Source organism: Podarcis tiliguerta (assembly GCF_965153285.1).
Source record: "Podarcis tiliguerta genome assembly, chromosome: 16".
Taxonomy (NCBI): Eukaryota; Metazoa; Chordata; class Lepidosauria; order Squamata; family Lacertidae; genus Podarcis; species Podarcis tiliguerta.
This window is the reverse complement of record NC_139549.1, coordinates 9728821-9753485: the sequence shown is the minus strand read 5'-3', so window position 1 is coordinate 9753485 and position 24665 is coordinate 9728821. Positions and strand designations below refer to the sequence as shown.

The window sequence follows — 24665 nt, the reverse complement described above, 5'->3', positions numbered from 1 at the left end:
GGTGCTGACCTTTAAAGCCCTAAACGGCCTCGGCCCAGTATACCTGAAGGAGCGTCTCCACTCCCATCGTTCTGCCCGGACACTGAGGTCCAGCACCAAGGGCCTTCTAGCGGTTGCCTCATTGCGAGAAGCAAAGCTACAGCGAACCAGGCAGAGGGCCTTCTTGGTAGTGGCGCCCGTCCTGTGGAACGCCCTCCCATCAGATGTCAAAGAGATAAACAACTACCTGACATTTAGAAGAAATCTGAAGGCAGCCCTGTTCAGGGAAGTTTTTAATGTGTGACATCTTAGTGTATTTTTGGAATTTGTGGAAGCCACCCAGAGTGGCTGGGGAAACCCAGCCAGATGGGCGGGGTAGAAATAAATTATTATTATTATTATTATTATTATTATTATTATTATTATTATTATTATTATTATCATTGCCCCCAGCGCCCCCTAGAGGACAAGGACGTTGCAGTCCTTATTCCTCTCCCGCTGACCTTTTTCCCTACGAAGCAGGTTTATGGGGGATCCGGTTTTCTAATCAGGGGGCAGTAAAAAAAGAAAAAGGAAAGAAAAGCCACACACACAAATCTGTTCCCGCGCCCACATTTGTGCGGCGCAGGCCCCCCTCGTTGATTTGCAGGCTTCTGCCGGCAATTGCCCGGGCTCCTAGCGATGCCACCTGCCGCCGTTTTACGGCCGACACTAATTCTGCAGCCTTGATTTGCGGCGGGGGTTCTAATTGCCTCGTTTAGGCGTGGCGTTGGTGCAGGGGCCGTTAACGTCAGCCAGAGTTATACCGCGCTGCGCCGAGGGCGCTGGGGGAGGGGGGGCCGAGGAGGGATAAATCCTACAAGCGTGCGAGCCGGGGAGGGTGGGGGCACGGCTGTCTGCGGCGAGAAGGGGGAGGCGAATGCGGCTGGCGGCTGGCCGCTTTTGTGCCGTGCGTGGGCGCAAACGGCCTCTCCAGCCCCCTCCCCAATCCAATTGAGGATCAGCAGGCAAGAAGCGCTCGGGAAATCGATCCCGGTTAAAAAATCAGGGGAAGCTTCCTGGCGGGGAGAGCTGATCAGGCAATAGAATTAATGCGCTATTGGGGAAGCGGTAAAATCACCTGCGTTACAGGTTGGCGGGATGGATATCGGCTCCGAGATGCGTGTTCACAGGATTAAGTAAATTATTAACGTTTGGCCGAGGGGCGAGAGGGGTTCAAATTCTGCGGAAAGAAAGGGAAAATGGATTATGCAACCTGCGTACAGGAACGGGAAGCTGCCTGCCTGTTCAGGAGGAAGCCAGGCCACCAGGACACATCTAGCTCAGTACTGTGAGCCAGTGTGGTGTAGTGGTTAAGAGCAGTGGACTTGTAATCTGGTGAACCGGGTTCGATTCCCCGCTCCTCCACATGCAGCTGCTGGGTGATCTTGGGCCAGTCACACTTCTCTGAAGTCTCTCAGCGCCACTCACCTCACAGAGTGTTTGTTGTGGGGGAGGAAGGGAAAGGAGATTGTTAGCTGCTTTGAGACTCCTTCGGATAGTGATAAAGTGGGATATCAAATCCGAACTGTCCGCACTGACTTGCAGTGGTGCTCCAGGGTTTCAGGCAGGGGAGAGACCCCACGCCTACCTGGAGATGCTGGGGATCAAAGTTGGGGCCTTCAGCATGCAAGACATGTGCTCTACAGCTGACCTATGGCCCTTTTCTTAAATACAATGGTTAAGAGTCTAGTCCTCATGGTTTTGAATAAAAAGGGCTGATTTAAATAGAAAGTTGCCTCATAATCAGACCATTGCGAATGATGCCTTCGGCAGAAGCTCCACCAGAGAGTTACGGCCCTTCCCCATGGGCTAAACACCACACCCCAGAGCAGACATAGGGCACACCATGCAGATGGGAACCTAATTTCCTACTAATTTCGCTCACCATGCATGGAAGATTGGGCTACACAGGTCACAGAAGCCCCTGAAACTCAACAGGGCCCAGTGTTGCTGATAAATGGCATTTTTATGTTGTGAACCACCCTGAGATCTACGGCAGTATTCAACTTTAATAAATAATAATAAAATAATGAACTTGAACGCTTGCTCAGCTTTGGAGGGTTAAGCTAAGTTCTGTCCAAAAGCAATTCTTTGCAACAATATGGTAGTGCTCATAAAAGAAAAAGATGCAGAATACCAGCATATGCATAATGGCACATGTTCACGTCAACTGGGATTTGCGCAGGAGATCTTTCCGGTGGATGGGGCCCCATGGGTCAGACCTGCCTGGCTTCCACTCTCAGTTCACATTCGAAATCTGCCACCGCAGGTGGGCTGCCTCGTTGCGTCTGACCAGCGGGCAGCCCAGAGTCCTTCGCCCCCCAAAAGTGGGCTTTCCATTGTCCCCCAGAAGCTGGGATCGCCCCACTGCCCCTATGAGGCAGCACAAGAAATCGATTGGCATGGGCTGGGTCACCCGTTGCCACGGTGCCGGCGCCGTTCCCCCACCGGGCCCGGCTCGCCGCGGCGTCTGCACTAATTGCTGGCAGGCGGTCCGTAATTAAAACTTCCATCGTGACATTTCCTGACATCTCAATATCAAACACTGCAATTAATCCCACCCGCCTGTAAGGTCGCGGTACCGAGTGGCTGGGGGAGAAGAGGCGGAAGAGAACAAAAGGGAGCCAAACCGAGCAAAGAGACGACAGAGACCTCTTTTTTCTGCCCCGCACGGAGTTCTGGGCCTGATTTCAGAAGTTGGCATCGTTGGCGCCTGCCTTGAAGGAGGGGGCGTCCTCCCGCAAGACCCCCTGCAATCGCTGCTGGGACAGACAGGCCCTGCATGCCAGCCTTCGCACTACTGCCAACTGGTACTCCATAAACTGCTAAAACTACAACTCCCGTAATCTCTGAAACACCAGCCGTGCTGGCTAGGGCGGGTGGTAGTCGTAGAATTGCAGAATTGTAAACTTGGAAGGGATCCCCTAGGCCATCCACTCCAACCCCCTGCAATTCAAGAGTTGTAGTTCGGCACCTTCAGGTGTGGCCGGACTCCAGCACCCACCACTCTTGGCCACTGGCTGATGGGAGCCGGAGTCCAGCAATGTTTCAGGGTCCCCAATCCAGCAGAGAACCATCTGCAATCGCCGCTGCCACTGATGCCGAGCTAAACCATTGGGTCTAGCTCGGTAAGCCTGCATCGACCAGCAGCAGCCTCCAGGGTTTCAGACAGTAGGGACCAGGGCCGGCTCAAGACATTTTGCTGCCTGGGGCGAAAACAAAATGGCGCCCTCCCCCAAGGCACATACAGAAGCTAGTTTGATCGGGAGTTGAATCTTACTCCGATGCTGGTGAGAAAAAAGTGTCTTCCACTGCAATTGAGGGCAGTAGACCACATGGCACTTGCAGCTATGTCCCCTCCCAGCACCTTAGCACCTGCCGCCTGAGGCAGCTGCCTCAATCTGCCTCATCGTAGGGCCGGCCCTGGATTGGGGGACAATCCCAGCCTTACCTGAAGACGCTGGGGATTGAACCTGGGACCTTCTGCACACAAAGGAGATGTTCTGCGACTGAGCTATGGCCCTTCCTCCTCAGGTTACAGACAGTCCAGTCCCCTTCAGATGACCTCTGTTTGCTAATTCCATTTTTTTTAAGGCTACTGGACAGGAGCGGGGAAGAGATCTGGCTACAACTGGAAGGAGAAAATGGTGGATTTCATGACAAAAGAGCCCTTAACCTTCCCACTGCCACCATTTTACGCACCCGCCAGCATCCGTGGGGGAGAAACACCCCCACCAATTCGCCCCTCCCCAGTCTAAAACCAAAGGGATGCAAGTTCAGATCTCTTGCCTAATGCACCCCCTGACTTTCTGGAAGCGGCCCCTGTACAACAGGGGTGGGGAATATTTATCAGCCCTGGGGGCCACCTTCCCTTCTAGGAAACTTTGGGGTGGGGTGCATGGTGGGCAGGCCAGTGGCCAAAGAGGGTGGGGCAACAAATGCTAATTGTGCCTTTGTACGGTAGGCTGCAAGGGACACGAGTGGCACTGTGGGTTAAACCACAGAGCCTACGGCTTGCCGATCAGAAGGTCGGCAGTTCGAATCCCCGCGACGGGGTGAGCTCCCATTGCTCGGTCCCTGCTTCTGCCAACCTAGCAGTTCGAAAGCACGTCAAAGTGCAAGTAGATAAATAGGTACCGCTCCGGCGGAATGGTAAATGGCATTTCCGTGCACTGCTCTGGTTCGCCAGAAGCGGCTTAGTCATGCTGGCCACATGACCCAGAAGCTGTACGCCAGCTCCCTTGGCCAATAAAGCGAGATGAGCGCCGCAACCCCAGAGTCGGCCACGACTGGGCCTAATGGTCAGGGGTCCCTTTACCTTCACCTTTACAGTAGGCTGCTTTTAGCACACACCGACACAAAACCTTCTCTATCCTGCAACCAAAGGGCATGGTCAAAGTCCAAGGGACATTCAGTTCAGGCAAAAGCACCCAAAAGAGGGTACGATGCCAGGGCACTGAGGGGCGTGGGCCGGGGAGTGTTCTGAGGGCCAGAGGGAGACAGCCCCCAAAGGGCCGCATCCAGCTCACGGGCCTGAGGTTCCCTATCCCCCTATACGAAATCTCAGCTGCTGCTCCTGCAACCCCAACCCAGCAGCCGAAGACTTCTACATCCCAACAGCCACACAGCTCTCCCAGCCCCGCCATGCCGATATCCTAGCCTTCCCCAATGCCCCTTCCGACTCTTCGGTGGGGATGGAGGAATAGGGAGATACGTCCCGGGGGACAGAAAGAAAGGGGGACAAGTTTCCGAAACAATTTTATCATTTGGCTCAGTCACTGACAATTAATGGCGGCGGGGACGGGGGGACGACTGACCCCAACATATTTAAAACGAAGAAGTCGTAAACCAGGAATGGTTGACGCCGAGGAAGCGTCTTCATAGAAGACAAAAGCGCAGGCGTCATCATCGCCGTTCTCGCCGAGAACACAAGGTGGGGGGGCGGCAGGGGGGGGCTGACACAGTCCAGTTTTTTGCTTCCAGGCAGGGGAGAGAGAGAAGCCGAGCTTGACAGAGACATAAAACAGAGGCAAGGTGGGTGGGGAGGGAGAAGTCAATGCCCCCCCTCTTTTAAAGCAGCTTGGCTTTGAGTGTCACGGACTGCAAAGTGTCTCTCCCCATCTTTGGCATATCAACAGTCCGGGACACAAATATTGCGAGTCCTTTGCTGCGCTGCAGAAGAGATATTTCAGTCTCTCCCCCACTCTCCCCCCCCCCAATTCCATGCCACTTCCCCCAAAACCAAATCTGAGTCTTTTTGGCGAGCTGGAAAATCCCCGTTCCGACACCATCGCGGTCACCAGAAACGATCAACCTGACCTCTGGCAGGAATGTCACCGTGGAGATCAACTCCTATAAGGAAGAGAACAAGAGAGATCCTGTTAAGAGGGAGACCAGGGGGGCTCAACTACCAAGCCCTTTCCCCACAACCTGGCTTCAGGCAGACCCCCCCCTCCCAGAACACGTGACATGACCATTAATGCAAACGCTGCATTGAAGCATGTGAAGAGTTCCTTCCTCTCCCCACTGAGGAATGTACAGACATTAAGAAGGCTGGGTCAGACCATTCCTTCTGTTGCCTGGGAGATAGACTGCCTATGAACATGGGTGCTCTGTTTAGCGCCCCACATTAGCACACAACCAGAGATTTCCCCCCTCAAATTCAATTCATCTGATTGTCACCAGCAGGTTGACAAATAAATGATTGCTTCCTTACACCAAGAGTCTATCTAGCTCCATAATGTCTACACTGACTGGCAGCGGCTCTCCAGGTTTCCGGGCAGGGGCCAATTCTCAGCCTCACCTGGGGACTGACCCGGGGACCTTTAGCATTCAATGCAGCTGCTCTGTCCCTGAGCTGCGGCCGATACACAGACACTACCCATGTTTTTAGTGCCCTTTGCTGACACGAATCGTCACGCCTCCTCCCGGTCTTTCATATTGGCTTCTGACATTTTCATGGTTCTGTTATTTGATTTTGAACCGCCTCCGCAGATTATGTGATTTGTTCTGTAATTTTCTGCCTTGTCCCTTCCCTCCTAATGTCCTGTTGCCAGTAGCTCAGCAGTTCTGCGGCTGTTTGTTGTCCACTTGTTTTAATCTCGCTTTATCTCACCACCACTTACCCACTGGCTATTTCCAAAGTTCAGAGGTTAGCGCTGGTCCCTACAAACACTCAGAACAGCACCATCGAACAAGAAGAGGGAGAGATTGCCAAGAGGCATGGGGTGGAACCTCAGTCCTTGCAGGTACAGTGGTACCTCAGGTTAAGTACTTAATTCGTTCCGGAGGTCCATACCTAACCTGAAACTGTTCTTATCCTGAAGCACCACTTTAGCTAATGGGGCCTCCTGCTGCTGCAGCCCCACCAGAGCACAATTTCTGTTTTCATCCTGAAGCAAAGTACTTAACCTGAAGCATTATTTCTGGCTTAGCAGAGTCTGTAACCTGAAGCGTATGTAACCTGAGGTACCACTGTATACCAAAAAAATATTTAGGGAGGGAAAAGCCCCCAGGGCAGGGGAGGAGAATCGACCCGTGAAGCCATTCCCCCAAAATCCTTATATCCCTGCCCGAACACAGAGGTCTTTGAGGAGCCTCTGTTAGCAGGCCTCTGTGGCTCATATGCACAGTTTTCATCCATCGGGAGTTGAGCGTTCTGTATCATGGACTCTAGTTCTATAGAACTCCCTCCCGGCTGAGATCAAACAGGCCTCCTTCCCCTGTTGACCTTCCTGGAGCCTCTTTAATTTCAAAAAACAAAACAAATCCCAGCAAGCATTATAACCGAATTCTGATCTTACAGTTTTAAGCTGCCTTTTGGATAAATGTTTATCGTGTTGTTGAGTTACCTGTGCACCACCCGAAGGCAGCTGCAATTAAGCTCTATCTAAACAGTCGAAATAAACAAGTTAAATGTCCTAACGTGCAAGAGATGTCGGACAGTCAAGCAGGGCAACTCCAGAAGCGGCAAGCTCACTGTGATGGCCTGGGATTCGGACTCAGAGGCTGAACCTGAGGAATCCCAGCCTGCACAGGAGTTCCCACCTCCAGAACCAGCTGAGCCGGGGCTGGGGCCTGAGCCTGAAGGGTCCTCACCTGTGCTGGATCCTCAGGTGCAGGCACCAGCTGAGTCCGCTCTGGCTCCTGAGGTGATGGAGGACCCATTGCCTGCAGGTGCTCCACTCTCAGCCCCGTCAGGGGAAGAGGAGGTTGCCTCTGGGTCTGGTAACCCTCCAGCCTCTCCTGAGCTGCAGAGGCTCAGGGCAGAAAGGTGGAGGGAACTACCGTATTTTTTGCCCTATAGGACGCACTTTTTCCCCTCCAAAAATGAAGGGGAAATGTGTGTGCGTCCTATGGAGCGAATGCAGGCTTTCGCTGAAGCCTGGAGGGCGAGATGGGTCAGTGCGCACCGACCCCTCTCGCTCTCCAGGCTTCAGGAAGCTATCCTGAATGTATTCTTTATCCCCCCCCCCAAAAAAAAAACTAGGTGCGCCCTATGGGCCGGTGCGCCCTATAGGGCGAAAAATACGGTAAGTTCCCGCAGGAGGAGTGCTCGCCTCCAGGCCAGGAGAGGCGAGTCACCTGTGGACCGGGGCCGCCCTAAGCCTCGGGGCAGATAAAAGCCAGCCAGCCCCAGTCCCAGGTTGCGGGAGCAACACTGTTGGTAGCCTGTTCCTGCCTGCACCCTGACCTGCTCTTCTGCCAGAGTTCCTGACCTCACCCGACTCCCTGCCTTAGACCCCGCCTCACCTTTGACGGATAGCCTCCATACCGGACCCCTGACCTCGAACTGGACTTGGACCTTGCCTCTCGGTTAGCCCCCGAGACCAGAACACTCGCCTTCCCTGGATTTATTTAAGCAGAGGGTGGGTGGACGGCCGTCAAGGATGCTGAACATTGTGAGATCCCTGTGCCAAGCATGAGGTCAGGAGAGATGGCCTCTCCAGACCTCTCCGAACTCAGAAATCCTACTCTTTTCATTCACCTCTTAAGGCACTCTGTACAGTCATACCTCGGGTTACAGACGCTTCAGGTTGTGCGATTTTGGGTTGCGCACCGTGCCGAACCCGGAAGTACCGGAACAGGTTACTTCCAGGTTTCGGCGCTTGCACATGTGCAGAAGCGCTAAATCGTGCTTTGCGCATAAGTGCCAATCGCAACCCATGCATGCGCATGCACAGCGCTGCGGGTTGCGAACATGCTTCCCGCAAAGATCACGTTCGCAACCCGAGAGTCCACTGTATATCAAGAACGGGCAACCTGTGGCCCTCCCAGAGATTGCTGGACTCCAACTCCCATCATCCCTAGCCAGCATGGCCATTGGTCAAGGATGGTGGACTGCCCAGCTCAATACTGTCTGCTCTGACTGGCAGCAACCCTCCAGGATTCAGGCAGGTCTCTCTACCCAGAAACCCTGCAAAGCAAATGCACTGAGCTACCTCAGTTCCTCCAGAAAAAAAGTAAGATTCCAGTCCTCATGGTTCCAATTCAAGTGTGAGGAACCTTGGCCCACCCGGAGGTTGCTGGGCTCCCAACATCCCTGCCGATTGGCTATGCTGGAACTGCTGAGAGCCAGAGTCCAGCATCCTCTGGGAAGGCTGCAGGATCTCCCATCCATGCTGTAGCTGCAGCCTGCATTGTAGATCCTGCATTCATGAGGGGGCCAGAGTCAATATCCTTCATGGTCCTACTGTTATGGCTTTATTTAAACTCCTCTATTTCTTTATATGATTTCTCTCCTACCCTTCCTCCCAAAGGAGCCCAGGGCGGTAAGCAGCAAGGGATAAAACAAAACAAAACAAAAATATTGTAAACAATCCCAATACAGATGCAGGCTAGGATCTTTATACAGTGGTGCCCCGCAAGACGGAAAACCCGCTAGACGAAAGGGTTTTCCATTTTGGAGGTGCTTCGCAGGACGAATTTCTCTATGGGCTTGCTTCGCAAGACGAAAATGTCTTGCAATTCCTGGGGTTTTTTTTCCGCTCCCCACCCCCTTTTTCTAAGGCACTAAACTGCTAATAGCCTTTTAGCAGCTAATCCGCTAATCCCTTAAGCCTTTAATAGCCGCTAAACCGCTAATAGCGCTAATCCGCTAATCCGCTAATGGGGTTGCTTCACAAGACGAAAAAACCGCTAGACGAAGAGACTCGCGGAACGAATTAATTTCGTCTTGCGAGGCACCACTGTATTTGTAACAGGAAGGTCTTCAGAAGGTGCCGATAAGAAAACAGTGCCTGGCACCTGCCTAATATTCAATGGGAGGGAATTCCAAAGAGTTGGGAAAAGACCTGCTAATAAGATGATATCTATAGGAGGCCTTCACTTGGAAAGCACAGTGATCCATTGATTATAGAAGGGGCGAGATGATCTTCCAGGCATCCTGGTCCCATGCTATAGACGACTTTCTGCACCAGAACCAGCACATTGAATTTAGCCTCATCACCAATTGGCAGCCAGGGTAGTTCTTTCAACAGTGGGGTAATGTGTTGCCAATATCCTTCCCCAGGGAGCAGCTGAGCCGCCGCATATCGCACCAGTTGCAGCTTCTGGACCAACATCAAGGGCAGCCCCACACAGAGAGCATTGTAGTAGTCTAGCCAAAACGTTTCTCCCTTGGCCCACCACGACCTTGCCTGCTCCAAGCCTTACCTCCAGGCCAAAGGTCTTCCTCTTGCCTCAGCGGATCCAAACGGAGAAGGGGGTGGGCCTACTGAGACTTATGGGGGTGTCCTGGCCCCTTTCGGCTGGGTTGACGCAGCATCTGGGAGTTCAGCTCGTCTCTGGGGAGCAAGGGGTCCGGCTGTGAAGGAGGCCCACCAGTCCATCACCTCTGAGTTCTAAAGTGCCAAGTGAGGAATCCAGCATCCTTGCGAGTGGGGGACGAGGAGGACCAAGCGCCGCCCTCGCTCCTCACCCCGGCCTGGAGCCTCTTAAGAGTCCCCGGCCCTGGGGGTGGGGGTGGGGTCAGAGCCACAGGAAGGGTAAGAGAGCCAGCCCCAAGCAGGCCCCGCTGGACCAGGAAGGGGCAGAGCTACGTCCGGGGGCTACAGCGGCATCTGTGTGGGGAGAACAGAGGGAAAAAATGGGGAGTTGTTGTTGTGTGTTATGACCATTTGACTGGGTTGCCTCAACCACTCTTGGCAGCTCACAGCAAAATATTAAGAACACAATAAAACATCAAACATTAAAAACCTCCCTATACAGAGTTGCCTTGAAATGTCTTCTAAAAGTCAGATACAGTGGAACCTCAGTTGTCAAACGTAATCCTTTCCGGAAGACCGTTCGACTTCCGAAACGTTCGACAATTGAGGCACATTTTGCCGGTTGGCAAATTCCTTTTTTAAAAATGGAGAAATGTGCCTCAGAAGCCGTTTGACTTCCGAGGTGCATTCGAAAATGGAAGCATTCACTTCTGGGTCGTTGGCGTTTGGGTTCTGAATCGTTCGGCTTCCGAAGTGTTCTGCAACCGCGGTTCCACTGTAGTTGTTTATTTCCTTGACATCTGATAGGAGGGCATTCCACAGGGTGGGCGTCACCACCGAGACGGCCCTCTGCCTAGTTCCCTGTGACTTCACTTTTCACAGGGAGGGAACTGCCAGAAGGCCCTTGGCTGGATGATGGGAGGTACCAAATAGTAGGTACCAAATAGGCAGAGATGTGGAGAACCTTCGGTCCAACCAATCAGGGAGCATATTAAATGCACTTACAATGGTATAAAGCGGGAACTCATGAATCCCCAGATGTTTTCAGATGCCAACTCCCACCATCCCCAGCTGCAATTGCCTGATGGTCAGGGATGATGAGAGTCCCTCGCTACCCCTTATCCCTGCAATTCCACCCTCAAAGTCCCGCCTAGTTCTAATTTCCTTTTCCTTTCTCCCCCAGTTTTCTTAAAATGAACTCTAATAACAAACAGGTTTCAAGAAATGAAGAAACATTAGTTGTTTAAAAAAAGGTACATTGTCACAATTGCCAATAAAAAAGCATAGCATACAGCAGTGTGATTTACTGCGTCAATAATAACACATGCCAAGAGGAAAAGGGTGTGCGGCCTATAATTGCAAAAGGCTCCGTGGTCTGAATAAAAACAGGTATATGTTTTTATTTCAAAAAGGGAGATAAAGAATAACTTCAGACAGCGGTAGATCGAGACAATCGCATAGACCTGAGGTTACCTGGAGCCTTGGTGATTGTGTATAAAATAAAATTGGATCAAATGCCAAGGAGGCCACCTCAAGCCTTGGCCCCTGAAAACCTCCAGCTTGTGCAATATTTTATTTCCCAAAAAGGTGATTTGCCAAATCTTGGAAGACCAATAATTGGTGCTAATCTTCTCTCTCTCTCTCTCCATCTTCCCCACCACCCTCCTTCCTCAAGACTGTCTTCCGCGTGTGTGAACTCTTTGGCAAAACACCTGAGTGGGTTGCCAACTTTCCTGTAAGTTTTAACAACACCTATTAACACCAGCTTGAGCCACGCTGCACACACTTTTAGCCTGGGGGGAGATAAGCTCCCGCTCTGTGTTCCCGGCGTGGTGTAAAAGTCAAGAGTGTTTGCCTAGGACCTCGGAGGCCAGGGTTCGAATCCCCAACCAACCATGCTTGCCTCTCAGCCTAACCTACCTCACAGGGCTGCTGTGAGGATAAAATGGGGAAGGGGAAGATTCATAAATATGCCACCTCAAGCTCCTTGGGGGGGAAAGGTGAGATATAAATGAAATAAATAACAATAAATAAAAGCTTCGCTGGCCAGTTGGAGCTCCCGCCATTTTGCTGAAGGCACAAGAGCAGTCAGGCTGGTTTTTAAGGGTCAGTTGGCAACCTTTTCGCTGTCATCGCTGACTGGATTGAAGCCTAAGAACGCATCAGCTAGATCTAGTCAGTCAGTGTACATTTCAGCTGCCTTCTCATCACCTCCTCTGTCTTTGTCATGGACAGAGAAATGTGTGATTGTAAGCTCTTTGGAGAAGAGAACTTTCCTCTGTTTGTCATATTCCTCAGTAAAGCACAAGGCACACTGCCTTTTTAAAATCATGCGCTTTAAATGCAACAAACTGCCTTGCTGGCACCCCCTTGCCCAAGCGCCACTCACCCTCGGAGCTGCCTCTCCCACGTGGTTGAGATTTGGGACCCTCCGTCACAGGCTCTACGGCTAGAATAAAAACGAACGGGTCAGTTCAGAAGGTGCAGACAGGACCAAACTTCCTCTCCCGGTCCTTGAAGAGTTTCCCCCTCAATATATAGACATTAAGGAAAGCAGATCTAGCTAAAGTGGAACACCCATTATCTAAATCAGGGGCAGGGAAACCTGCAGAGATGGAGGGCCACATTCCGTTCTGGACAAGCTTCCGGGGGCCGCACACCAGTAGTGGGCAGGGCCACAGGGAAAAGGAGGCGGGGGCAATAAATGCAATTTTTACCTTGGTACGCTAGACTAGTTTCTCCACACAGAGATCAAGGGCATATTCCAGCCAGGCAAAAACATTCAGGGAGGGTTGGGCCAGTGAAGGGGTGTGGCTTGGGGAGAGTCTTAGGGGCCAGAGAGTGAGGTCTCGGGGGCCACATTTGGCTTGAGGTTTTCCTATCCCTGATCTCCAGGTTGGCTTTTCAGAATTTTCTCCTGCTCCTTATCGGAGAAGCGATTGCTGAACAATTTAGGTGTACATAGGTCAGTTTATTTCTCTGTCTGGATTATTTACTTGGTTCTCTGTACTGGGGGGGGGGGGATCCCTGCTGATGCCTATTATTCCCCCCATCCCTGCCTGAACAAAACGGACAGACAATAGACGGACTCACTGGTTGTCTTGCAGCAAACTGAAACCCGCAGTTTCAAGCAGCGCCCGGGACTCTCTGCAGTGGGGATAGCTATGGGGAGGGAAAGGACCCAGAGATAAGAGAGAGGGCGGTTAGAATGCAAGAAAGTCAAACCTCCCAGCACCAAACTACAGCCCCCCATAACACTTTGGGGGAAGCACATGGTTAAATGACGGAACTCGCCCCCTCAGGAGGCAATAAGGTAAAGGAGGTACCCCTGCTCGTACGGGCCAGTCTTGCCAGACTCTAGGGTTGTGCGCTCATCTCACTCTATAGGCCGGGAGCCAGCGCTGTCCGAAGACACTTCCGGGTCACGTGGCCAGCGTGACAAGCTGCATCTGGCGAGCCAGCACAGCACACGGAACGCCGTTTACCTTCCCGCTGGTAAGCGGTCCCTATTTATCTACTTGCACCCGGGGGTGCTTTCGAACTGCTAGGTTGGCAGGCACTAGGACCGAACGACGGGAGCGCACCCCGCTGCGGGGATTCGAACCACCGACCATGTGATCGGCAAGTCCTAGTCGCTGAGGTTTTACCCACAGCACCACCCGCGTCCCTTCAGGAGGCAATGATGGCCACCAATTTCGATAGTTTTACAAGAGGACTGGACAAATTCACAGAGGAGAAAGCTGTCAATGGTTACTGGCTGCGATAGCTGAGCTCTGCCTCTGCAGTCGGAGGCTTCTGAATACCATTTGCTGGAAACCACAAGACGGGAGAGGGCTTCTGGGTTCGAATCCTGCTTGCAGGTTCCCCAGAGGCATCTGGTTGGACAGGATGCTGGCCTAGATGGGCCACTGGCCTGATCCAGCTCTCGTTATGTTCTTCCAAGGAGCTCAAGGAAGGGAACAAGGTGTCGCTGCCCCCTCCTCCATTTAATCCTTGCAACAACCCAGTGAGGCAGAGAGAGAAATGGCGGCCTCAGAGCCACTCAAGGAGTTTGTGACCAAGTGGAGGTTTGAACCCAGGTCTCCCAGGCCCCAGCCCTGCCCTCTAACCACTACACCACATAGGCGGTCAAGGGCAGGGTTAGGGCTCAGTCACAGATGCCATAACAATGAATGGGTGAGGTTAAGTTCACAGATTACCAGAAAGGGTTCAGAGAAGCACCCAAAGCTTAGCCACCGTCCAAACAGGGCTATTATTTCTGAATACTGCTGCCACCTTGAGCTCCCTGGAGAAAAAGGTGGGATATAAATGCAACAGATAAACACACCATATCTTAAACCCTCTGTGTGGCCTTTGGATCAAGAGCGTGATATAAACTTATTAAATCAAGAAATACATTTGAATACAAATAAATACATTTTTAACCCCCCCCCCAAAAAAACCCTTACACACACAGAAATGCTGCTTCACCCTATCTTCTGTTGCAAAACCCAGCCCAAAACTTGTAAATTAAAAGTTTGCCAAAATGGCTAAATTAACTGGGGAGCTCAGGGACAAGATCTTTTTAAAACACAGTTGTAATGTAACAATATGTATGGATAATTTAGAAAGATTAAAAAAGGGGAGAAGTACTGATATGCAGTTGAAAATAGGATCAATAGAGAACATAGAGTCAAGAGATTCAGAGTAATTTCGACATTTGGATTTGGAATGGGTTTTTATATAGATTATTAAAAATCAAAAAAAAATTTTTTTTTTTAAAAAAAGTTTGATGTAGCACTAAATCCCATTCATAACTCTCTCTCTCAGAGAAAACCTTGTTCAATTTGGCCCTCAAGTCGACTCAGAACCACCCCATGCCTGCCAAAGGCCCAACTCACAGATATAGTAGTAGTCATGGCCCAGCTGAAACTCGAAGCCCAGCGAGAAAGGGGTGAACCTCTGGATTTTCTCCGAGAAGCGGACCGGCCCGTAAGGAGCATAGGGCCGGTTGCACTCCCAGCGTTTGAAGGCTCCCGGCGTCTCGTAGCAGCCCCGGTAGCCCTCAATGTCCACCATGAGCAAAGTGAAGGATTCTGGGTTCCCCGCTGCCAGCGGCTGCTCGTAGTGCGGGCAATAGATATCCAGGTAATCGTTGATGGAGACCTGGACGGCATAGTCTTCGTCAAGGAATCTGCGAATGGGGAGAAGCAAATCAGTCAGCCGCCAAAGCGATCAGGGGATAGGGAGGAGTTTTGAGCCAGAGGGCCACATTCCTTGCAGGGCAACTTTCTGGGGGCCGTGTGGCTAAGGGTTGGGCGGGACCATGGTCAAAAGCCAAAGGAGCAACGGCGGTAAACCTTTGGGCAGTAGGCTGGTGAGTTGCTACGAACAGACTTGCCCATGCCCCTCTGTTTCCTACATCCTGGCAAGGAAGAGGCATGACCAGGGTTCGAGGACATATTCCAGCCAGGCAAAAGCACTAAAGAGTGGCCAAAGTCAATGAGAGATGTGGCCTGGGTAGAGTCTTAAGGGCAAGATGGAGAGAATATGTATTTTTTCTGTGCCCCTTCCTAGATGGGGCACTTTCTGGAAGGAGAAGAAGCCGGATTAAAACGAGCCTGGCATCTAAAAAACAGCAACGACAGCAGAAAAGGTAAAAGGTTGCTTTTGATTAAGTGAGCCAGTGTAGTATTGGGTGCAAAAGGAAGATCTCTAAGAATCAGCTTCCTTTAAAAACAAAGCACCACCCAACAGCAATTAAGTTTCTAGTTCTCATGGGCAAAATAGGCCAAAAGCATGCAGCGAACAGAAGCCAGGGGAGCTGCAGAAGACGGAGAAGATTATCAGAGAGTTCTTTGGAGACACGTCAGAAATTCCATCGGTTGGAGAACACCACGACTCTCCTTTGAGCTAAGACCGGATGCTGAGAACACGAATGCCAAGCCTTTCCTAATCCGCGTTGGCATCCAGTTTGCTCCCAGGCCCTTATTTAAGGTGTGGCCGATGACTCCTCAAGTTTCCACATCAAAGGCCGGCAACCTGGCAACCTGAACTACAACTCCCGCTGCCGCTGACCACTGGGCCATTCTGGCTGTGGGACTGATGGGAGTCGGAAGACAACAACAGTGCAGAAATCTTGGGTTTGAGTGTTGCCTTAGGTCTGCAGCAGGGACGGGAATCTGTCTCTCTCCTGGCGTTGCTGGACTACAACTCCCATCATCCCCCACTGTTGGCCATGCTGGCTGGGGCTGATGGGAGTCGGAGTGCAACAACATCCGGGGGGGGGCACAGGTTCCCCACCCCTGCTCTAGGCACAGAGGGGCCTCTTGGATTGGAGGACCAATGGTCAAGGATGATGGGCGTTGTAGTTCAACACTGTTTCCTCCACCCCTGCCTTACATAAATGTCTTCAGACGGCGCACTCTGAGCATTGCAAAAAAAGCATTTTGCCTGTTCCGAAAAAGAAAGCATTTCACAGGTTTGCTGTGGTTTACACATTCAAAAAGTCCCTGAGGGAAAATGCTGGGATTTTCCCAAAGTTAATTAAATATAATCCACAGCTCCCATGAGGCAGAAAACACCCACTCGTGGAAAGAAGGTGCCTGTAATCTCCCCCCCCCACCTCCTTCAACAGGTTTACCTCTCATCCAACACTGAAATGTGGTAGAATTACTCCCTCTGTCATTTTAGCAGTGCCTGACTGAAAGTGCCCAAAAAGCACAGCGGGCACTCATGCAGAGGGGCAACCAGCACCCTCCTCCGAGGGCAAGTACTTTATAGCAGCATTGGGCACGACTAAACAGGCCAGCCACATCTGATTTCAGCACTGAGAAAGCATTGCCTGCCTCAGAAGGATCTTAGGCTAGATCAGGGAGTCACACAGGGGGGCAGCGGGCACCCTCGTTCTGCAAAATGGTGCTATCACTCTCAGGGGAGTTATGAGGGATTTCTGGACTATATTGCTGCAAGTTCTTTCTGAGCTTGCCTCACAGATTTTATGCAGCTAGACGCTCTTAATCCTGTGGTTTATTTTAAAGGTAAAGGGACCTCTGACCATTAGGTCCAGTCGTGACTGACTCTGGGGTTGCGGCGCTCATCTCACTTTATTGGCCGAGGGAGCCGGCGTACAGTTTCTGGGTCATGTGGCCAGCATGACTAAGCCACTTCTGGCGAACCAGAGCAGTGCATGGAAACGCCATTTACCTTCCCGCCGGAGTGGTACCTATTTATCTACTTGCACTTTGACGTGCTTTCGAACTGCTAGGTTGGCAGGAGCAGGGACCGAGCAACAGGAGCTCACCCCGTCGCGGGGATTCAAACCGCCGACCTTCTGATCGGCAAGTCCTAGGCTCTGTGGTTTAACCCACAGCGCCACCCGTGTCCCGCGTTACCTCCCTTTTCTTCAATCACAGCAGTGTCACCCTGTTTCTTTCGCATTCTTGACCAAAACCATTTGTCTGTAGAAGACTCTTCACAACAGAAACCGGCACCTAGCAATCCTGAAGAAGTTTCTCTCTTAACACACAAATCCAGCCCTCACCGACTTCTCTTCATCCTAGTATAAAGGCCAAGGTTTGAAAGGACCCTCTCCAAAAGCGTTCCCCCAAAAGTGAGGGGGCGCAGACTTTGCAGGCGCCCCCCACCTACTGTTTCGATCCAGCTGCCCAGCTCTGCTAAACAAGCAGATGTCAGCTCCGATTAATTCACGTGACTGGAAGCAAAAAGGGTCAGCGGGGAGCCCCCAGGGCAACGGGCCGACAGCCCAGCCCCAAGACAAAGGACCCCCGGCTAGGAGTGATGCATCGTCGGGGAATGTGGCAGCCAAAACCCACGCATGGGCGCATGACCCCCTTGCAATGCGCCACCAGGAAGTAACGGGCACGTTTGGCGGGGATGGCTTCGGTATGTCAAAAAAACACGTTCACAGGCAGCCTCGGGAACACAGAAATCAGAACTTTGATCCATCTAGCTCTGACTGGCAGCTGCCCTCCAGGGTTTGGGACGGGAGTTTCCACGGCTCTAGCTGGAGACACCAGAATTTGAACCCGGGACCTTTCCAGTATGCAAGGCAGATGCTCTGCACCTGAGTTATGGTCCATCCGCATGAAACAAAGTACAGTGGTACCTCAGGTTACAGACGCTTCAGGTTACAGACTCCGCTAACCCAGAAATAGTACCTCAAGTTAAGAACTTTGCTTCAGAATGAGAACAGAAATCGAGTGTCGGCAGCAGGAGGCCCCATTAGCTAAAGTGGTACCTCAGGTTATGAACAGTTTCAGGTTAAGAATGGACCTCCAGAACGAATTAAGTTCTTAACCCGTGGTACCACTGCAAGATTCTAGTCCTCATGGTACTAAATAAAGGGCTGATTTTTAAAAGGAACAGATGAAGCTGCCTTATACCAGCTCAACATTGTCTCCACGGACTGGCAGCAGCTGTTGAGGACGTTCCCAGCCCTTTCTGGAGATGCCAGGGATTGAACCCTGGGTGCCTGGGTGCTCTGCCAGTGACCACAAAGCATCTTTCCCTAAAGGAAAAGTTGCTACATTTCATGTTTGCCCGAAGGAACCCGAAATGTCAGAACTCGAACTCAAGGCATGAACCCAAAGTGTCAGAACTTGAACTCAAGGCATGAACCAAACTGAGGGGTATGAAGGGATGCTCAAGTCAAGAATTGGATAAAATGACAGGAAGGATTTGAAACCTGCGGGACCAGAGATTTGGAAGAAATATACAAACTATTTGAAGAGCAAATGTAATCAACAAATTACGCTAGCAGGAGTAGAAGAAGTTTTGTAAGGAGAAACATATGAAATATTGCAAAGAAGAGAGATATTAGTTATGAGATTTAAACGTTATAGTGAAAGTAGGAAATGTATATTAAGTGAAAAAACCGGAAAAATTTTCAGATATGATCGATGGAAGTCAAAAAATTGTATAAGATATAGAAGTATGTTTAATAATTGTTGAAAGTGATATGTTAAAAAATGAATAATTTATTTTTTTCAAAAAAGGAAGGTTTCAAGCACACCTTGGGTGACACCATTTTAAATTTCCCACAATGCCTCAGGGCGACACTGCCATGGCCACTTGGTGAAGAAACCAAAACATACCAGGAGCCACAAGCAGAGCCCCTCTTGACTCCCATCTGTTCTTGAACTGCTCCTTTGCCCGCTCTCCTCAGCCCAAACCCTCCAAGGCGGGATAGGCTGAGACACCACGCCGGGTCTGCGGTCACCCAGCGCGCTTCACGGCGGAGGCCGGGGTTCAAATCCCCCACACTGTCGCGAAGCTCACTGGGCGGGAGGATCGGTTGCTGCCTCTGAGCCTAGCCTACCCCACAGGGTTGCTGCGAGGGTAAAATGGGGGGGGAGTCATGTATACCCCCTCAAGCTCCTTGGAGGGTGTGATAAAATAAATAATAAATCCTCAGGCAGGCGGGAGGCCATCTTGCCCGCCCTGTTTCAAACCACATGCCTGTGATGCCCCTCCAGATGTTGCTGGACTACAACTCCCATCAGCCCCAGGTCCTCAGCCACTGGTTTCCTGGAATATCCTAACCAAAGTCCTGTAGTCTTTTGAGACAGGGCTGTGGGCTTCCAGTGGCTGGACTACAACTCCTATCCCCTCCTGGGGCTATTCCACCATGGCGGCTGGGTCCCATGGAAGCTGTAGTCCAGCCACTCAAAAGACCACCTCATAATAATAATAATAATAATAATAATAATAATAATAATAATAATAATTTATTTATATCCATCCCAGAGTGGCTGACAACAGTTCCAGCTAGCCAGCGACTCAGGCCCTGTAGCAAACTTTGCTCCTGTTTTGAAACAGATAAACGGCATTTTTAAAAACACATTAAACAACAACGTTCCGAGTTTATCATTTGGATTGACCTGTTTTGTCAAGCTCTTATTACATTTGAGTTTGGGCTTCTTTGGGCGGTGGATGCTTTTGACAGGAGTTGATTTCGTTTCCTCAGGTTTGACTCCCCGTTTTAATATCCTGCCACATAAGAGCCTCCCGTTATTACAGCACCGCACAGCCAAACAGATTAATCTGAAACTAATATGCAAACGCCTGAAACAAACAAAAACAGGAAGAAGACACGACTCTTCAGCGTGACAGGCCTTATTCATCAGTGCATCGTCCAGAACCGGTTTGAGGGCCAGCACAATGGCGCCTTCACCTGGCGGTAAATCGCAGGTGGGCCTTGCCTTCCTCCCTGCGCCAGGAGCTGGTGGCAGCAGCGGTTGCACCCCGGTGCCTCGCACGACCGGGGCAAATGCTCCTTCCCTTTCAACATCACGATGCAACGCTCTATCGCCATGGTGATACATCGTGATGTTGGAAAGCAGGTATCGCCCCAGTAGCCATCGTGGCTAATAGCCTTTGATAGCATTTTCCTCTGCGAATTTTGCCCAGTTCCCGTTTAAAGCCATCAAAACCAGTCACCGCCACTGCCTCTTGTGGGAGTGAGTTCCATAGAAGAGGATTCTGTCCTCAAACTTCCTCCATTCAGCTTGGGTGGATTTCCACAAGGCCTACTGTTTTTGCCATTTTTGAGCTTTTTTTTACAGAAATCGGCAAGAACAATTTCTGCCCAGATAACCCTTCTGACTACAGTATTCCAGGATTGTCCGGGAAATTCCAGACGTATGGCAACCCTAAGATTATCCTTTTTGAGGTAAGGTGATCAGAACAGTACACAGTATTCCAAAATATGGTTGTGCCATAGATGTCACTCTTCACAACCTTTAAGAACAACAACAAAAAAACACAAGTGGAATTTGAGTATTCAGGAATACAGTGGTGCCTTGGGTTACATACGCTTCAGGTTACATATGCTTCAGGTTACAGACTATGCTAATCCAGAAATATTACCTCAGGTTAAGAACTTTGCTTCAGGATGAGAACAGAAATTGTGCGGCAGCAGGAGGTCCCATTAGCTAAAGTGGTGCTTCAGGTTAAGAACAGTTTCAGGTTAAGAACGGACATCCGGAACAAATTACCGTATTTTTCGCTCTATAAGACGCACCAGACCACAAGACGCACCTAGTTTTTGGAGGAGGAAAACAAGAAAAAATATATTCTGCATCTCAGAAGCCAGAACAGCAAGAGGGATTGCTGCACAGTGAAAGCAGCAATCCCTCTTGCTGTTCTGGCTTCTGGGATAGCTGCGCAGCCTGCATTCGCTCCATAAGACGCACACACATTTCCCCTTACTTTTTAGGAGGGGAAAAGTGAGTCTTATAGAGCAAAAAATATGGTAAGTACTTAATCCAAGGTACCACTGTAGCTTCCAACTTTCCCCTACTGTTAAGTACAGGCCCAGGTACATAGCAAATCATTACTGACAGCGGATATGACATCTGAATGGGCTTGGAATGGCATTTAACCCCACCCCTGCATCCAAAATATTGCAGACTGGCCGTGTGGCGAACGAGGAATCCCCACAAGAAAACCACAACTCCTTGATGCGTGGGGAGTGCGCTGCTGCCGTTGTGCACCGATTGCGCAAAAAACCGGATGGATCGGAAATGGCCAGGGTGGAGATCCTGGAAAAGGCAAGGATCGCCTCTCATTAATTAGGAGCACCAATGACCTATTTTACTGTTGTGAAGATCGATGAGATTAGATACTGCTTGCTGTCCTGGAGGAATTAAGGGTTCGAGTGGGCGAGTTGCGGGAAAACACGCGGGTTGTCTCTTGGCAGCTTCTGTTTTCGCTTTATTGCCGAAGTTTCTGAACTGGATTCTTAACGCAGCAAAGAGTTAAAACTGATGGTCAACAACTTGAATAGACAAACCGGTTTGAAGTCCATAAAATGATATTGCTTTCATAATTTTTCACCTGGCAATATATCGTGAATCATGATGTTTGCTTGTTTGTGTGCTATGCAAAAATCACGACATGGGAAGAACCGTGAAGCTAGCTAATTATTATTGTACTTGTTTTTTTTTTTTTAATCATTTATAACTCACCCATCTAACTGGGTTGCCCCAGCCATTCTGGTTGGCCTCCAACATATATAAAAACATAATTAAACATTAAAAGACTTCCCTATTCTCATATCAGACGTGGTGATAAATCAGTTTATTGCAATGTTTAGCTGGTGATATATCACAAAGTTGAAAACCAGCTCTATCCTTATTTCAGACATTGTGATATATCAACACAGCGTAATGTTTAGCTGGTGATATATCGTGATGTTGAAAACCAGGTACAGTCAAACCTCAGTTCTCGAACGGCTCTGTTTCGGCTCCCGAACGCTGAAAACCGGGAAGTAAATGTTCCAGATTTTGAACGTTTTTCAGAACCCGAACGTCTGATGCGGCTTCCGTTTTGAGATTCCCTATTTAATTGAGGCTTCCAGTTTCAGTTTTCGGTTTTCAAACGTTTTGGAAGTCGAACGGTGATCCGGAACAGATTACGTTCGAAAACCGAGGTTCCACTGTATTGGGCAGCCCTAGATACAGCTATCAATGGCTACCAGCCTATTCTCTGCAATGCAGAAATACTGCTCACAGCCATCCCTGGATGGGCTCGAACCACCAACCTTCTGGTTAACAGCCAAATGCACTGATCCACTGTGTAACAAGATGCTGGGCTAGATGTGCCCTTGGCCTGATCCACTGGGTCCTTCTTATGATTGGAGGAACAGACCCACTGGGAGGAGGTTTGACAATTTGCCAGCTTTTTTGGAGGGGGGGAATAATCACCCCCATTTGCTTTTCTCCCACTATAGGGAAAAGATAGAGGACATCAGTATCTTTTCCCCCAATAGGTGGAAAAGCAACTGGGGGACGGCGGAGCTTCAACAAAAAGGACCCCGTCCTATCACCGCAACTCTGATTAAATTTGGATCTGGTAGCAGCCTTAGAGAAAAACACCCCCCCCCCCAAACGGGACAACCCGCATCTCGTTTGACTCAACCGTGAACTGCTAAGTAAGCAGGGTGTGGAGAGGACAAACTTCACACAGAGTCAAATATTTATGTAACCAGATTTATTTATTTTTAAAGTCTACACAACCTTGATTTTCACCAATTAGCCAAGAGCACCCGCAGACATTCAAAACAAGCTAGGTCTGTGTTACTTGTTTCAATTATTGGAAATTCAGTCACCCAACTGTCCCCACATCCCAGGAGGATCCTAATATCCAGGGTGGATCCTATCAATGGTGTGATTTCGGAAGCTGGCTGTCCGCTTTGCACTCGGAAACCTCTTACGAGAGCGGAACCAAGTTTTGCACAATGGTCTTTGAGATCCAGGACTGAGTTTTCTATATGTGCGGATACAGTTGGGCACCATTTTGAATCAAGATGGCAGGCGGACTCTTCCCAAACTGCACTGATATCTTAGGGTTTCTTATCATCCCCAAGCAACTCAGGTCTACGACTGCCGGTGTATTTTAACTTGGAGGAAAGTCCCACTAACTGCAATGGGACTTACTCCCATGTAAGCCAAGGATAGCATTGCAAAAACCATCCACATGTAAAATTTTCTATCTAAAAAGCATGGATGGGCAACCGGTGGGTCTGGAGCTAATTCCAAAAGACCTTTGTGAAGCAACAAGTTCTCTAGGTTTGCTTTGCACCAAAGTTTCTCCGTGCTAAACCCCAGTGGAAAGTCTCCTGTTTGAAACCCAGGAAGGCAGCTGCTGCCGGTCAGTGTAGATGGCACAGAGCTAGATAGATCAGCGGTTTGACTTTCAGTAGAAGGCAGCTTCTTCTTACTGTATTTTTTGCTCTATAAGACTCACTTTTCCCCTCCTAAAGTAAAGGGAAATGTGTGTGCGTCTTATGGAGCGAATGCAGGCTGCTCAGCTAAGCCAGAACAGCAAGAGGGATTGCTGCTTTCACTGCACAGCGATCCCTCTTGCTGTTCTGGCTTCTGAGATTCAGAATATTTTTTTTCTTGTTTTCCTCCTCCAAAAACTAGGTGCGCCTTGTGGTCTGGTGCGTCTTATAGAGAGAAAAATACGGTATATTCCTAAGAACTGTCTGTTTCAAACCTTGCCGGACAAAGAGGAGGAGAGGGAGGAGGTGGTCACACCCTCCCCCATCCAAGAATCATGGGAACTGTAGTTTACCCCCTAACAGAGCTACAGTTCCTGGCACCCTTTAAAAGCCACCATTCCCAGGATTCTTTGGGGAGCAGCTGTGTGCTTTAAGTGGATCGAGGCCAAGAGAGAGAAAGGAGGAACAGAAACAGAGGGAAAGGGAACCCCAATGTGGGGTCTGAGCCTCCCCCACTGACTTCAGGCCTGCCTGCTGCTGGCATGGGTCCACCACGCCACAGAGACAACCCGCCAGGGAATGTAGTTCGACAGCAAAAAGCCTGCCCCACTGCCCTGCAGCCCATAAAGTCTGGCTAGGATTCGCAGCTACTAATGTTTGGCGAGATGCAAGACAGCCGAGGTGTCAAATTCTCAGATACGGGAAACTTTTCCCCAAATCTCAGCCGTCTGAGGCTTGGGGGCAGCCTTGGTTTCAAGAGCCAAGGAAACACGCCTCCCAGAGAACCTGGTCTAGTATTTCTTCCAGAGTTCTGCAGCTTTAGAGCCAGGGTTTTTGTTTGGGGCAGTGGCGTAGCGTGGGGGGTGCAGGGGGAGCCGGCTGCACCGGGCGCAACATCTGGGGGGGGGGCGCTCGCACTCGCAGCTCTCTGCCCCTACCTGGCTCACTCACTCTCTCTCACTGCAGTGCTGGCTGTGCGAATCCGATCCGAGCCGCCAGGTCGCCGCCCACTGTGGAGGGGGGGGTGCCAGGCGTGCGGTGCGGTGCGGAGAGAGAGCGAGGGACTATCTGGGGGAGGGACAGTGCAGTGGGGGGGGGGCGCAAATTACTTGCCTTGCCCCGGGTTAGGGGGTGCAAATTACTTGCCTTGCCCCGGGTGCTGACAACCCACACTACGCCACTGGTTTGGGGGGGGGGAGGCAGAGTTATGC

General features: G+C 50.5%; 1 protein-coding gene and 1 long non-coding RNA gene across 3 annotated transcripts in view; one reads left to right on the top strand and one right to left on the bottom strand.

The window, feature by feature from the left end:
• Positions 1-4766: 4766 nt before the first annotated feature.
• EFNA4 (ephrin A4) overlaps positions 4767-24665 on the bottom strand; it is a 30127-nt gene continuing 10228 nt past the window's right edge. Inside the window, exons 2-6 of one of the 2 annotated variants that reach the window (XM_083416841.1) lie at positions 14609-14901; positions 12822-12890; positions 12118-12177; positions 9676-10082; positions 4767-5373 (exon numbers count right to left, since the gene is read on the bottom strand). In XM_083416841.1, coding sequence (XP_083272967.1) covers positions 9991-10082; positions 12118-12177; positions 12822-12890; positions 14609-14901 — 514 coding nt within the window. In that variant the 3' untranslated portion in view covers positions 4767-5373; positions 9676-9990. Of the gene's footprint in view, positions 5374-8444; positions 8670-9675; positions 10083-12117; positions 12178-12821; positions 12891-14608; positions 14902-24665 lie in introns of those variants that run through there. The other variant, XM_083416842.1, reaches the window with a different exon arrangement.
• On the top strand, positions 18799-21966 carry LOC310666307. The gene is made up of 3 exons (XR_014505874.1): positions 18799-19067; positions 20294-20400; positions 21140-21966. It is a non-coding gene; the product is annotated as an uncharacterized lncRNA (long non-coding RNA).